Source organism: Sorex fumeus, unplaced genomic scaffold (genome assembly GCF_029834395.1).
Source record: "Sorex fumeus unplaced genomic scaffold, SorFum_2.1 ptg000034l, whole genome shotgun sequence".
Classification (NCBI taxonomy): domain Eukaryota; kingdom Metazoa; phylum Chordata; class Mammalia; order Eulipotyphla; family Soricidae; genus Sorex; species Sorex fumeus.
The window spans coordinates 25,477,179-25,493,745 of record NW_026606091.1 but is presented as its reverse complement, the minus strand read 5'-3'; the positions used below and the strand labels follow the sequence as shown (position 1 = coordinate 25,493,745).

Here is a 16,567-nt window from a genome sequence, read left to right as displayed (position 1 = left end):
GTGTTTGGCATATCGAATACATCACGGGGAGCTTGCCAGGCTTTGCCATGCAGGCGAGATACTCTCGGTAGCTTGCCGGGCTCTCTGAGAGGGGCGTAGGAATTGAACTTGGGTCGGTCATGTTGGCTGCGTGCAAGGCAAACGCACCTACCCGCTGTGCTATTGCTCCAGCCCATCTTAATTCTACTTCTTAATATTGATTATTTTCTATGGACACAGTAAGAGATACATTGAGATACATTGAGTTTTGTAGGGTGGCTCTCCTGGGAACATCTCGCCACAGACTCAGACTACAGTGCTCAGGCTGAATTAATCTTTCTTAACCCTAGCAGGGTCTGAATCTAGTTATCATTTTTTGGATCATGACAGAATTTCTCCTTGACATGCTCTTAACTTATAGTTAAGTATTATGGCGCTTTGGCCAGGCCCATTTCGATGCCAGGGTAGCACATAGCATGTATCTCACAGCTTGCACTTGGTCCATCCAGTCCCTCATCGGGACTCTGTTTTGGGGTGCTGAGAAATAAGGGAAACTAAGCTTAAATTGAGAGAACAGGTGTCCAGGAGGTAAATATCATTCAGAGTCAATTAACTCCCAAGTTATGAAAGCATAGCATTAACTGACCTCTTGTACCCATACAAAAAGGATAGTACTCTGAATTAATTATATAAAGGACTTAAGGAGAAGAGAAAAACAATATTTACAAGTCAACAGAGCACAAAGAAAGAAGTTACAAATAAACACAGAGGAATGGAAGCACTGTAATGGGAGTATCCCAATAAAGCTAACCCAGCTAAGCTCCCTGTGGCAAAGTAGAAAGGACAAACCAATGTTATCCTACACACCCTGACAGCTCCCCAAGCCCCGCCATGAGGCACATGTCTTGAAGAAAGGAATGATGACTCTGTTTTCAGGACTGTGAGGATGAGCATGATTTTACTGTATGTCTGATAGGCACCTGCTCTGGCATAAATGGAGAAGCAGGACATACTCCGGGGGGAGAGTCAGAGCCCTGAGGAGGCGGGTGGGGGCGATGAGGAATAAGAATCCGGGCCTGACCCTGTCCTCACTGTCTGGGAACCTCTCCAGGCTTGCTTCTTCCTCTTTCACATGAGAAATCAAAATTTGAGACATTCTTGAATGTACTGACTCTCTATGGTAACTGGGGAACATCCCCTCCTTAGAGATCCTCTCTGCTAGGCTGGGGAGAATCTTCTGCCTTTCAGTGAATAATTGCTGTGATGTGGCAGAGTCTCTCATAGAGAACTCAGGGATAGAAGGATCTGACGTAGCAATTGTGAATCCTGCATCCCCCCAAAGAACACTCCTCCCCAAAGCCTGGTCTCCAGGTCACAGATGCTCACTCTGGGAGGCATGAGAGACACTCATCCTTGGATTCTCTGGTCTCCAGCCCGGGAGTACCTAGAGGGAACAGCAGTGTTGTGCACAAAGGCTGTAAGGAGGGAGGGGGTTCTGGAAATGTTTCTGTTAGGATCTACATGGTCTGTTTGCTGAAAATTCTCAATGACAGTGTTGCCAAGGAGGACTTCCCAGCCAAATTCACAGGAAGTAGGAAACAGCATTTTTTATGATGGAAAAATTATATGTAGGATTAGCCATTTGGACTATTTAGATGATCTCAATTTTGTTGACAACATCCAAGGCATCATAGTCAGGAACCAGGCAAGCATATGTCTTTTTCTCTCCATCAGCTCTAATCAGGGTGTTGGTCTTGTTCATGTCAATGACATAGAGCTTCTTCACAGCCTGTTTAATCTGGTGCTTGTTGTCCTTGATGTCCACAATGAGCACAAGTGCATTGTCATCTTCTGTCTTCTTCATGGCTCACACGGTGGTCAGAGGGAACTTGAAGATGGCATAATGGTCAAGCTTGTTTCTCCTCGGGGTGCTCTTCCGAGGATATTTTCTTTCTCTATCGCAGTGAGTCTTCGGTAGGTGGATAACATGCAGATAATCTTTTTTCTTTTTGTGGCTGTGGACTCCTTTCAGACTCCTTCTTTCTTGACCTTCAAAGCTTTGGCTTTGGAAGGGCAGGGGCTTCCTTCTTGGCTTCCTTCAGTGCCATTTTTGTAAAAAGGGTTCAGAGGCAGCAATGGGTAGCAAGAGGAAATAAATGCTAAATAGATCCTGACCTTTCTGGCCTCTGCTCTTGGTGTGTCTCCAGACAGGAAATAAGCATACAAGCAGAGAAATAGAGTCAGGGCAAAGGGACATGATGTCAGGGATCAGCATCATTAAGTATGACAGCTTGAAGACCCCAGGGACACTGAGGGGACAATTAGGAAATAGACAGGACTGGTCGCTGGAGCCCACTCTCTGGTTCAGGTTGAACAGAGCTAACTCAGGTTGCTCTGATTTTGGTCCCAGTGTGGAATCCAATCTTACACATCCTTTGCTCTAAGAATGGCAACAGCTGGAGGCAACTATTTATCCAGTGACAATGCTCTCAGATAGCATGGCCTGATTAAATTTTCACAGTCTGCTTTCCCACTGTGATGTTAACTTTATCCTGACAAGGTAACTAATGTTAACAGTGAATTTTATTTCTTAGGTGCTAATTTTGTAAATTGACATGTCAATGGGTAAATTTAATTATAAGTTCTAGAAACACCTCATCAATGCCCAAATATTGATCCCAAGAAACCTGTATTTGTGACCTTCAGTTCTTCCAAGCATCAAAGAGAGGATTTAAAATGGAGTTGACCAACCAATCCACCATGACAGGATTTGTGTTGCTGGGCTTATCAGATCACCCCAAGCTGGAGAAAATGTTCTTTGTCCTCATCCTGCTGATGTACCTGGTGATTCTGTTGGGCAATGGGGTCCTCATCCTGGTGACCATCCTCGACTCCCACCTGCACACGCCCATGTACTTCTTCCTGGGGAACCTTTCCTTCTTGGACATCTGCTACACCACCTCCTCCATTCCTCTAGTCCTAGATGGCTTCCTGACACCCCAAAAAACAATCTCTTTCTCAGGTTGTACCCTGCAGATGTTCCTTTCTTTTGCCATGGGAGCCACAGAGTGTGTACTCCTAGGCATGATGGCTCTTGACCGCTACGTGGCCATCTGCAACCCCCTTAGGTACCCCGTGGTCATGAGGAAGTCTGCTTATGTGCCCATGGCTGCTGGTTCCTGGGTAGCTGGTGGAGCCAACTCTTTGGTACAGATTTCTCTTGCAGCCCAGTTACCCTTCTGCGGGGACAACATCATCAACCACTTCACCTGTGAGATCCTGGCAGTCCTGAAGTTGGCCTGTGCGGACATCTCCATCAATATCATCAGCATGGAAGTGGGTGATGTGATCTTCCTGGGAGTCCCGGTTCTTCTCATCTTGGTCTCCTATATCTTCATTATTACCACCATCCTGAGGATCCCCTCAGCAGAGGGCCAGCGAAAAGCCTTCTCTACCTGCTCTGCACATCTAACAGTGGTAATCATTTTCTACGGAACTCTTCTGTTCATGTATGCAAAGCCCAAGTCTAAGGACCCACTAGGGGTTGATAAGCAGGACATTTCAGACAAGCTCATCTCCCTTTTCTATGGAGTACTGACCCCCATGCTCAACCCCATCATCTACAGCCTGAGGAACAAGGATGTGAAGGTGGCTATGAAGAACCTGGTAAGCCAGAAATGTTTGGCCCAATGATGGTGGGAGGAAGCAGTGTACTTTGGGTCCTCTGCACATGGTGCATCCTCTGGGAAATAAGCTCTGGGTAAGCAGACATGTGGTCCAGGGTTCTTCCAAACTGCCCGAACAAACTGCAGTGGAGAAGGCATTTTTGAGTGCTTGACAAGGAAACGTCAGCTATGTAGAATGAAGAAGGGATTGTACAAAATCACCTGGAACCAAGAATAAGTGCCTATTAAAATTTGTTTATTTTTCTGAGCAAATTAGCAATAAAAATAAAATTTTGAAAAATAAATTATAGATACATTTCTTTCTTATTCATGTTCAACCAAGCAGCAATTTGAGTGTGACAATCATGTTGTTTTCTGCTCTACTATGTAATAGGGTACATAGAGGAATAAAACTACCCTCTTAATTGGTGTCCACACTGTAAAGCAATATGTCTTTCTGGAAGATGATCCACACCAAGACATTGCAAATGATATCATTTAACTCTCTTCAACAGAGCATAGAGTATTTCCTGTTTAATTATTTTATGCACAATATACTGCTGCCAATTTGGGAGAGACACCCTTATTATATAGAGAACATGTCTGTTCTACCCAACATTTCACAAGTCAAGTTTGTGTCAACACTATTCAAACCGCAGATGTTGTAGGCCAATAAAGTTTCTAGCAGTCTCTAGTTAAACTGTTACTATAACATAAAGTTTGAGTCCCACACTTGCCTTGTAGGTGTGAAGCTCTGGGTTAGATTCCTGGCAATGAAGAAAAAAAAGTTTACGAGTCCTTTCATTTTTCTAGCATCCGTGTCGGGAATTATCCAGATCCCAATAGCTAAACTCAGTTTCCTTTGTCTCTTCAGGATTTGAATTCGGCACTGGCACTAACTGCAAATAATCCATTTATAATTTTTTGGTTGGTTTTATGGGCCACCCCCAGCTGTGCTCAGGGTTTACCCCTGGCTCTACACTCAGGAATCACTCCTGATGAGGCTTGGAGCAAGGCTATGTAATGTCGAGGCTCGAATCTGAGTTGTTCATGTGCCAAGCAAGCACTTTACCTGCTGTCTTATCATTCCAGCCACACAAATAATCTATTTGCAAGTAGCTTGTAGCAAAGAGCATAAATTTTGAAGACAGACTAACAGGGAAAGACTCTGCCTAATGTCACTTCAGGCACTTTTGATAAAGTACTTAGTTTCATGGACTATCAATTTCCTAATTTGTAAAATGGAGATAATTAAACAAACACCATGGATTTATTTTGGTGATTAAGTGAAAATGAGGTAGGTGTGCATACATGTAACAATGCACAGTACCTAACAAAAAATATTATAAGTACTAAATAAATAAAATGATAATAACATTTTATTATCAATAAAATGCATTAAATTACTCATCTCAGGAAAACCTATGACTTCTGTAGTGTTCTGTATTACCACACAACTGAATCTGGTCTGATTTATTATTTCAGCTCCTTTTGATTGAATGTCTAGTTTATAAGATAACAATTTCATTTCCCTGAGCATTTTGCTCAGTCACCACTCTTCCTTAATAATCAAGTGAGGGATTCATATTTATGACATATTAAGTTATCTACACCAATCAGATTCTTTCTGCCAGGTTTTGAGGCTGTAATTCATACTCAGGATTGTCATATAGTATGCAAACTTGCAGCTATGGGGAACTGTGTTTGTTAATATGTTTGGGGATATGAAGAGCAAATAAGTAAGCAAAGAGAAAAGGAAGAATAACCAAAGAGCAAAGAGAAGCATTGAGGACATTGGCATGCATTCTTGTTCTTGGTGTTCATTTTCTCTTAGCCCTGACCACAGTTCTGCTCTTCAGTTTCTAAACCAGTTTCTTATCTACCTCTACTAGAATTTATTTTTCACTAATCTAGATTGTAATTAATTTAAGGAAGGCAATAAAAATCATATCTAATATGATTATTAGCTTGCATAAAATAGATATTCTCTTTCATATATCATGTATAAACAGTGTCAGGCTATCTTTTAAGACAGAAGACTTGGTAAATAAGTTTTGAAAAATTGTCCTGAACTTAAACCTAGTGCTTCTTGTAATCAACTACTGCCCTTCGTGGATCCTATCACCTATAAAATTGGAACATGCCAAGGTGTTGCCATGATCCTAGAGGCCAAGGTTCAAATTCCTGCCCTTCCTTGTGGAGCTAAGTCACTACAAGTTTGTCCTGTGCTCTGGAAGAATCTCATGGGTAATTATGCACACAAGGAAGGGGTAATACCACATACCTTAAGGAAAAACTGTTTGTGAATTTCCTCAACTTTTATAAGTCTTTTATAAGTATTCAATACTTCAAATTGAATCTAGTTCTTCTTGCCTCCTTATCTGTCCATGTGTTCATCTTCAGAATGGGCATATTTTTTACTAGTCTCAAGAGCCAAGTCGAATGACTCATCATCACTTGATATCATACAAATCTTTGTCATTGGTACAATGAACAAAGGAGATCTTCTTGTAGGAAGCTATATATGGACTTAATAGTAGGACACTTGTTCACAAAGGTTGATGTTCCTACCATTATTTTTCCAAACTATAAGCCACAGACATCTACTTATATTTGGAGATATTAATCAGCCACAAGGTGTATGTTAGTGACAGTAGATCATTTTCATTTTAAAAGGTACAACTGATTTCACCTTTGACTGAAATCAACATCTCCTGAGTATGAATTTCCTTTCCTCATGTCAAGATTTTAATAATATCACCAACTGAAAGCTCACAGAGAATTTGTGAAAATGAAATAGGATCCTGTATGGTGCTTTATTAGTAAGTCCAAGGGATTCATTTAGTAAAGTAGGTGTAGCTATGGGCTCATGATGATAGCATCCTCCAAACATTATAGATTGGATTATCTAGAAGTAACTAGTTCAAGAGAATGACAGAATGGCTTTGAAAACACAGCTAAAGTACCAGCTTCAAGATAATACTCAAAGCTGATATTGGATATTACTGAAGTGCAATCTTCCAGAATATAGTATGTTATAGCACTATATTTTCAACAGGTAAGAAAAATAATCCAGGTTAGTAGAAAGAGTACACCTGGTTACCATCACATCAATTCTCCTGATGACCTTCTTGGAGAATTTGTGCTTTTTAATCCTGGATCACTGAGTTTTCCAAGTTGAAGATCCAAGTTGCTTCTAGCAGAGAACTTAGAAAAAGTTCTATTAAACATTTTAAACACTTTGTTGAAGTACAACTCACTTATCATAAAATTCATTCATTGTTGGCTACAGTTAAATGACTTTAAGTATAAATATATATACATGCATATACATATATATAGTTCTATAATGTTCACTACAAACCAATTGAAAACATTCCATCATTTCAAAAAGTTCCCTCATGCCCATATTCAAGTAACCCCAGTTGGAGTAATCCTAATTCCAGTCCTGTAACATTATACTCATTTCTAGAAATATTTGGTTTTTCTAGAGACTTCAGCTAAATGGAGTCATACAATATGTATCTTTTGTGTATGGAATCTATTATTTGGTGTAATATTTTTGAGACTCATATAGTTGTAACATTTGCTCCTTTTTACTGTGTGATAGTATTTCATCATTTAGATGTACTGTGTCATGTTTATTTATTCACTCACGGATGGACATTTGGATTGTTCTCAGTTTGGCATCATTATGAATAACACAAATAAGGAAAAAAAACAACTACAATGACACAACTACAAATACGTATATGAGATTGGTGAGTTATATGGTATGAACACATGTAACTCTAGGAAACTGTCAAATTGCTTTCCAAAGTGGCTGTATCATTTTAATTTTCTCTCAGTTATGTGATCCCTGAGCTCTCTGGCTAGGGGCCAGCCTGGTAGTGCTAAGGGGACCATATAATGTGTGGGAATTCAAACCATTGTTGCAGCCATAGCAACATGCAAGACCAAATACCTAACTTCTGTACTACCTTTTCTCCCCCTTTTTAGTCTTTTTGACATAATTCTTCTAGTGGATATATGAGTATCTCATAGTTTTAATTTGCATTTTCCTGATGGCTACGAATGTGAGGCATCCTCTCATGTACTTTTGAGACATTCATATATCAACTTCAGAAATTATCTGCCTATGTATATGTGGCACACATTCTGATAGCTCATGACTAGACCATGAAAGGAGGTTCAGTAAATTCTAAAACATAGAAATTTTACCATATGCATTTTCTAACCACAGTGTAAAAATATTATAAATCATTAAAAAGAAAAATAAGTAGAAAAATGACAAATAGTTGGACATTTAAAAAAAGCTTCTAAAGACTAAAGAGATAGCTCAAAGGACCAAAGTGCAGTATTGTATGTTTGTAGTCCAAGGTTTGATCCCAGTGTTTGATGCCAAAGCACCATCTCCTGGTGACGCCCAAACACTGCTGAGTACTGGAGCCCTGATGGCACCCAGCACCGAACCATCTCATACAGTTGGTTGACTATCACGGATAAAGTGCAACTAGAGCTCTCAGGCATTGTAGGTAGCAGTGTAAGATGGTGCAAACGTGTTGCAAAAGATTGGCCAGTTTCTTTATCAAGTATTTATCTATGTTATGATCCAGTAGTTGGTCAAATGTTTAGAAGTCAGTCACTAAAAGGGAAAGAATTATACACAGCCACTCATCCCAGTAGGAAAGAATCAGTGGGACCATCTCAGAAGCTGCCAACCCATTTCAGGTTGCACCACACAGAATGTCTCTCCTGGATTTATGCTCTAATTTCTGTCCCAAGGTGTTTCTCAAACCAACACTCAGGCCTAAGATTTGTGTTAAGCTTTAGCACAAGATTCTTCCCCTTTGCCTGCTTCTTTCCTGTATCCTCATGTGCATATTGGCCCTCATTTTTAAAGTTCTGATAAGTAACTGCCTCCTTGAAGTCCACCCAACCCAACTCTAGACTCTAGAAGTTTCCGCAAGTGTTCATCATCATATCCTGAAACACTTGCTTTAGAAGCATTGTACCCACAGCTGCTGGTTTCATGGTGCCTTGGACACAGAGTGTTCCTAAATAATTTCACTCTCCCCAGATGCTCTTTTCAAGAATTTTAAGCATTTTTTAAAAGAGTTATAAGCATTTAAAGTTTACAGAAATTCATGTAGGATATGTAAACATTCCCCCTGATGTCTGTAAGTGGTATAAGAATGGAAAATTCCAGCAGAAACAAAGGAAAGAGAAAAATAAGTCATCCTGAAAGGCCTGCAGCATAATTGGGTATTGGGGACATTGTCCCAGATGTATAAACAGTTTTCTGACTTACGTTATGATTCCATTTCTAAACTTTTAATCATTTCAGGGGAATCAAAGTTCAAATTATAGTGCTAACTTCAAATTGCCTCCCATGTGTAGTAGTTGTTCTTTTGGAGATGCAGCTAAAACAGAACGAAATCACCTTGGGAAGAACTGGCATTCGCCCTTCTTCAAATCAAGGGTGAATTTCTCAGCCTTGGCCATTTGAGCTAATTTTGTGATTTTTGACTACATACCTAAGCCATAGAGACAGCACTTCAATTGCTTGCTGAAAAAAAAAAAGATAAGTGAGAGTTTTTATGTAAGAGTGATCCTCAGTAGAGGAACATTTCTAGTGTTGGATTTCCTTTTCCCCCCAAGGGGTTTGGACTTCAGGAGGGAAGAAATGCAAAAATGTCAGTGGTATCACAAAGATTGAGGGCCACACCAAAACACTTCCTCCTGGGTCAGAAAAACAAAAACATAAGTGTCAAGAATTCTGTGAAACTTTTCAGTTTTATTTTATGAACTCACACAATTTCATGGTCCCATGTTTCAGGGTCTCTTCTTGAACAACTTTGGGGAACGTTATTCACATTGTATCCGTGGAAAGGCTAAAGTTGTCCTGGGGCCCTCCAAGGTCAAATAAGTGACCTTGTACTGTGTATCACTGTGGCTTGGCCTTGGAAGGGCCTCGAGGGCTGAACCATACTGAGTCCAACTTCCCCACTAACAAGAACAGCTCTGCTTTATGTTTTGAGGTTATGAACTGATGAAAAAAAAGGTTCTCTTCCTTGAAGAGTTTGAATATTACTGATCTCTCAGTCCCAACAAAGAGGGAAGGAAGTATTGAAGTCTGAAGAGCAGATTAGGTTAAGCAAAACACAGCACACATATCTGGGTTTACTAGTGGCTTTCCATAAATTCAATGCAATTTTAGAAGGAAGATGAACTACCACTACATCAATGAGAAAAAAAGAAAGAAAGAAAGAAAGAAAGAAAGAAAGAAAGAAAGAAAGAAAGAAGGAAAGCAAGCAAGCAAACAAGCAAGCAAGCAAACTGGATATGTGGTGCATTATGAAGAAGAAAATTCTAAACTTTGCACATTTTTTTTTGCATTTTGCGCAGTAGGGGGCTTGAGGTAGAGTCTTCATCATCAAAGGAGACCAAGCTAAAAAGGAAAAGTCGTACATCATCATGGTGCAGGAAAAGACCTAGAGTAGGAGAGAGGGCTGGATTAGATTACCTAGATTACTAGATTACCCATCACTTGCATAAACAGTGACAGGATATTAGTCGGAGTGACATACCTAGTAATTGAGCCAAAGGGCTCAAAACAGTTAATTTCTACTGATTCCTGAGTGGACATTCAGAAAGAGAAAAGATGGCCTAAAAAACTGATAAGGGGTTAAACGCACTGTTATCTAAGAGAAATATATTTCCAAATGTTGTGATCCACTGTGGGCTCTTGGAGTCAGTCCATTTTCTGTCCTTTCAGAGCATCAGATTAGATTCAAACTATAAGGAATATACCAACTTTCCAGAGTATGAAGCTACCTTGGAGAACTCCACTCTCTTCCTTGCATCTCCCCACGGACTATCTCCTTCTGTCTTTAAAGATCACCAAAAAAGATTCTTCATGACTTCTGTTCCCACCAATACCCTTAGTATCCTTTGGCATGTTGTGACTCTCCTAAACCATTCTATTTCCCCTCTCTGCCGTAGTGTGAACTCACCTAAACCAGGGCCATGAGTCTCCCCTCTTCCTCATAGGAATTATCACACAGAATAAATACATACTGGGTAATAAACAAGTATTTTGGTATAAGGATGTTTGAATACAGTTGTTCTAATCAAAATTGGTTTGTTAAAAAAAAATAAACTTTTTTTTAATTTTAACCTGGATCAAAGGAAAAAGAAAACACAAAGGTAGCTCACAAATTTATTTTAAAATTCATTCATATATTGGACTATAAAGATAGTGCAATGGGTATGGTGTTTACCTTGCATGTGGCTGACCCAGGTTCAATTCCCTGCATCCCATATGGTGCCCTGTGCACTGCCAGGAGTAATTCCTGAGTGCAGAGCCAGGTGTAGCCCTAGAGCATTGCTGGGTGTGGACATAAATAAATAAATAAATAAATTTAAAAAATTCATTTATAAATGCATGAGGCTCATCCGAGCGTGGGGAGAGTGGTCTTAAGCTTGGCTGTGGCTGGGTTCCAGAGGTCTTCAGCTGCCGGGCTCTGCTTGGGGTGGGGAGGGAAACTCACACATGAAGGAACTGGCAGAGGAAACCAGATGTGAGGAACCCGGGGCTGAGATCTCCAAGCCTGCTCAGATCAGGACTGGGCCTCCTCCACCCAGATCCCCCATCTTCTGGTAGCTAGACAGTTATACCCACCAACTGCCCCCAGCGCCTTGTAATCCTATCAATGGCCAAGATCTAGAGACTATAAAACCAAGCTTCTGGATGCTTATCTACTTCAAGCTTATTGTCTAGTTCTCGCTCTCAGAGAACCCAGCAGGCCACTGAGAGAGTCCTGCCCACACAGCAGAGTCTGGCAAGCTCCCCGTGGCATATTCTATATGCCAAAACCCAGTAACAATTATGGGTCTCATTCCCCTGACCCTGAAAGAGCCTCCAATGTGGCACTTGCTAAAATCTCAGGGCTAGGACAAATGGAGGCGTTACTGGTGCCTGCCCGAAGAAATTGATGAACAACAGGATGACAGTGATACAGTGATACATTTATAAATAACTTTATTGGGTGTCTGTGTTCAGTTCTATGGACAAAGCAGAAAAAAGAAAGACCATCTCTGTGAGTCTTTAATTCTAGTATGAGTGAAATAGAAAAGAACAAATTACCACAATGGATAAGAAAACCAAAGAAAATGTTGTTAGAAACTGCACAGTATAGGAGGACTGAAGTCTAGCATCAAATTTTGTTTCCTCCTGAAATCCATAGGAACTACAGTAGAGTTTTCTTGGGAGGGGATGGTTGTTTAAAGTTTTATGACAAAAGTCAACAAGGTTAAGATGAAGAATGTTAACATGTGAAAACGTGGATGGAATAGTGGTAATTTCCAAAACAGAACTGATAGAGCCAAACCCTAAGCCAAAAACTATGAGCACCAAGTAACAAGCAGACTTATAACACAGAACTCACAAAACCGGGCCACAAGCCACATCCTGCTACTAAAATAAGAGGTAACCCACACATCCCTCCATTCTGTCCCATAATGTAGGTCAACTCCCTCTTTCCTACCCCAACCAAAGTTTCTTTTCTAGAATTTATCCTCTATAACTCTTTGGATTAAGGGAGGCACAGTTGAAAACAAGGGCACTATATTATTCTAGAGAAGAAAAAATTTCATTACAAAGGATTAATAATCCAATAACTTCTGACCTTGGAGCGGAAGTACCTTTAAATTCAAAAGAAGAAAATGATTTCCAATAAATTCCTAGAACTCTGTATCCTTGAGTGGTTACATTTATATGTTAACTGGGTTGTGAGGAGCCCAGGTAATTGGTCAAATATCATTCTCAGTGTGTCTGCCAGGGTGATTTGTTTCATTTGATTTTTTAATGAGATTCACTGCCCAACTGTGGGTGGGCCTTATTCAATCTGTTGAGGGTCCCAGGTTGGGTTTTGTTCTGTTTTGTTGTTGTGGGGGGGGGGGTTGGTAAAAGAGATTTTCTTCTGCCTGACAGTCTTTCATCTGATCGCTGGTGTTCTTTACCACCTTATTTTCTACACAAAAAACTTCTGTGGAATACCAGTTCTACCACAGCTGCCACCTACTGTCACCAATATTATTAAACAAGAAGGGAGAGTTAGAATGTTCTGAAGAAAAAAACTGTAGTGTATCCATATTGCCAGGAAACAGCTGTCCAGTTTGAGATGAGGCTTTTGCTGCCCAAACAGTCCAAACTTTAGATCTTAGAAGTAGAGATAATAAGACCCCAAGGGTGCACCAGTCATGTCAACCCTATAACATGGAGACAGGACACAGGGGAACAATCACACAGAAAAGTGTTCTAATGACGGGATCTCACTTCTGGGATCACTCGACCTTTTTCAAGCCCATAGCTGCTTTTTCTGTGAAACTCTCATAAGAAGATCCATGATGATGACTGCCCCATGCACTTTAGAGACTAGGCTTGAACAGGAGCTCAGAACAAAAAGTTCCTAGAACAAAAAGAGGAAGGGAGTTTCCAGGACACTTGAACCCTGCAGTGGTTTTACAATCTTCTCTGTCTATCGTGGATTGGATGAGAACTCTGATTGTCAGGACCAAGATGAGTCTTCCTCTCTCTTGCTTTCCAGTTGCCCAGAAAGAGGGGTAAGAAGAGAGAGAAGCAGGGAATAAAGTATTTCTGAAATAACTTCAAAAAATAATTGGATCTTGGGGACGTAATCCCACATGATTATAAGTTTCTAAACTTTACTGCTTTAATTTCTACATTCTAAATCTCATCAGGGACTAAAATAATCCCAATAGCAGAGTGATATTTACACGGCTTCATATATGTGAAGGCCATCCTAAAATCCTTTGTAGATTTTACCTAAATACAGAGCAAAGATCAGGAGTCTGAACTTTCACTCACTTTGGGCTGATACTTTTAGACCATATTGGCTCTTTTCAGCTCTTAGACTCCTCCCAGGCTCAGAGAAGTAATTTTCTGTATCAACTTATTTATGAAAATGTGTAAGGAGCACTTTGAAAAGAATGAAAACTTTTTTTTGAGGGGGAGATATATCTAGTGGTGATCAGGAATCACTCCTGGTAGTGCTTAAAGGACCATATGCAGTGCCAGATATTGAAACAGGGTCACGCACATGCAAGACAAACACTATAATCCCTGTACTATCTCTGTGGTCTCTATGTATACTCTTGACTCAATCATGTGAGACTAAATGCTATGGAGGGACTTAGCTGAAAGGAAAAAAAGGGCATTTCATCTGCCTCGTCACACAAAGAGTCCAAGAATGAGAATTCACAAGAATATTTGTTCTATGGAATGAGACAACTTTCAAAATAATCTATTTTGAACTGAATGTTAGGATATAGATGCTTACAAAGAAAAAAGTACACAATTATTCCTGTGCATAGAATGATTAATGAATATCAGTTCTTTTGGTAAGTGTTCCTGAGAAATATGCAGCTGAGTGAGGGAATGAATGAATGGATGATTCATTCAGTGTTCTGTGGACTGTAAGAGATAATTATAAAATAGAAGAAAGGTACTGTCTAAAACTGCCTGGACAGGGTCAAGTCAACAATCACAAATGGACAAAACCAATTAATCATATGCTTTTATGTCTCATGGGAAAAATACAAATGAGCTATAACTATTTGCACAAGATAAATTAAATAAAAAATTAATTAATTAATACATGGAATTAAAGGAAGTAGCTGGGATGCTTATCCTGAATGTGAAAGGAAAACTTTGTCCCAGAGACATTTCAAGTATCTTTCAGAAAAGTCCAGTCATCACAAGTAGATTTTATATTATTCTTTACATCTTACTTAAAATAATACAAAAATGTCTCAGGTTACAAGAGGATACCTTTCTTTATGTTTATGTCTGCTTTAGGCTTCAGTGAATCATAAAGATTTCTTCCTAAGATCTACCAGGTGAGAGCAGATACATCACGGACAGGTACAATTGGATTGCTTCTGGGTTAGGGTTCATTCTCCTGAGCCTCTCGGCCAAAACTAGAGAAAACATTCTTTGTGCTCATCCTGTTGATATACCTGGTGATCCTGTTGGGCATCAGGATCCACATCCTGGTGACTGTTCTTGACTCCCGTCTGCACATGCCCATGTACTTCTTCCTGGGGAACCTCTCCTTCCTGGACATCTGCTATACCAGCTCCTCAGTTCCCTTCATCTTGAACAGCTTCCTGACCTGAGAAAGAAGACCATCCCCTTCTCAGCCTGTGCCCTGCAGATGTTCCTCTCCTTTGCCATGGGAGCCACAGTGTGTATGCTCCTTAGCATGATGGCACTTGACTGTTAAGTGACCATCTGCAACCCCACTCAGGTACTTTGTGGTCATGAGCAAGGCTGTCTATGTGCCCATGGCAGTCAGCTCTTGGGCAGCTGGAAGCACAACTGCCATGGTGCAGACATCCCTAGAGATGAGACTGCCCTTATGTACAGACAACATCATCAACTACTTCACCTATGAGATCCAGTCCTGAAGTTGGTCTGTGCCAACATCTCCATCAATGTTATCAACACTGTGGTGGGCAATATGATCTTTCTTGTGGTCCCAGTCCTGTTCATATTTGAGCAGTGTTGATATCAAGGATATAAAAAGTACTGGTTGAACTCCACAAGAAGAAAACATCGAACTCCATCAAAAAATGGGGCGATGAAATGAACAGAAACTTTCTCAAAGAAGAAATCCGAATGACTAAAAGGCACATGAAAAAATGCTCCACATCATTAATCATCAGAGAGATGCAGATGAAAACAACAATGAGATATCATTTCACACCACAAAGACTGGCCCACATCCACAAGAACAAAAGCAACCAGTGCTGGCGCGGATGTGGCAAGAAAGGGACCCTCCTTCACTGCTGGTGGGAATGCCGACTGGTTCAGCCCTTTTGGAAAACAGTATGGATGATTCTCCAAAAATTAGAGATTGAGCTCCCATTTGACCCAGCAATACCACTCCTGGGAATATATCCCAGAGAGGCAAAAAAGCATAGTAGAAGTGACATCTGCACTTGTTTGTTCATTGCAGCACTTTTTACAATAGCCAGAATCTGGAAAAAACCTGAGTGCCCGAGAACAGATGACTGGTTAAAGAAACTTTGGTACATCTACACAATGGAGTACTATGTAGCTGTTAGAAAAGATGAAGTCATGAAATTTACATACAAGTGGTACTACATGGAAAGCATCATGCTAAGCGAAATGAGTCAGAAAGAGAGGGATAGATATAGAAAGACTGCATTCATCTGGGGAACATAAAGTAACATAAATAGGAGACTAACACCCAAGAATAGCCTAGATAAGTACCAGGAGGTTTACTCTATGGCTTGGAGGCCAGCCACACACACTAGGGGAAAAGGCAGCTCAGATAGAGAAGGAAGCACCAAATAAAGGGTGTTGGGAGGATCCTCCCAGGATGGGAGAAGCATGCTGAAAGTAGACTATAGACCGAACATGATTGCCACTCAATGCCTCTTTTGCAAACCACAACACCCAAAAGGAGAGCGAGAACAAAAGGGAATGCCCTGCCACAGAGGCTGGGTGGGATGGGGGGGGAGGGAGGGGAGGGATACTGGGATCCGTGGTGGTGGAAAATGAGCACTGGTGGAGGGATGGGTACTTAATCATTGTATAATTGAAATCCAAGCACAAAAATTTGTAAGTCTGCAACTGTACCTCTTGGTTTGTCACTAATAAAATAATAATAATAATAATAATAATAAATAAATCAAAAGATACTTGAAAACAAATGAGAATGAAAACACGAGCTACCAGAAGTTATGGGATGCAACAAAAACCTTATTAAGGGGAAAATTTTTAGGTCTGCAAGCATTTCTCAGGACGGAAAAAAGGATGCACATAAACAACTTGACTTCACATCTCAAGACCTTAGAAAAGGATCAACAGA

General features: G+C 40.4%; 1 protein-coding gene and 1 pseudogene across 1 annotated transcript; both read left to right on the top strand.

The window, feature by feature from the left end:
* Nucleotides 1–2,715: 2,715 nt before the first annotated feature.
* Nucleotides 2,716–3,672, top strand: LOC130026455 (olfactory receptor 13C7-like). Its single transcript, XM_056117279.1, has one exon. It carries the CDS (start codon nucleotides 2,716–2,718, stop codon nucleotides 3,670–3,672), a length of 957 nt encoding a protein of 318 aa, XP_055973254.1.
* A 1,264-nt stretch (nucleotides 3,673–4,936) lies between these two features.
* On the top strand, nucleotides 4,937–15,238 carry LOC130026596 (olfactory receptor 13C7-like; annotated as a pseudogene).
* The last annotated feature ends 1,329 nt before the right edge of the window (nucleotides 15,239–16,567 follow it).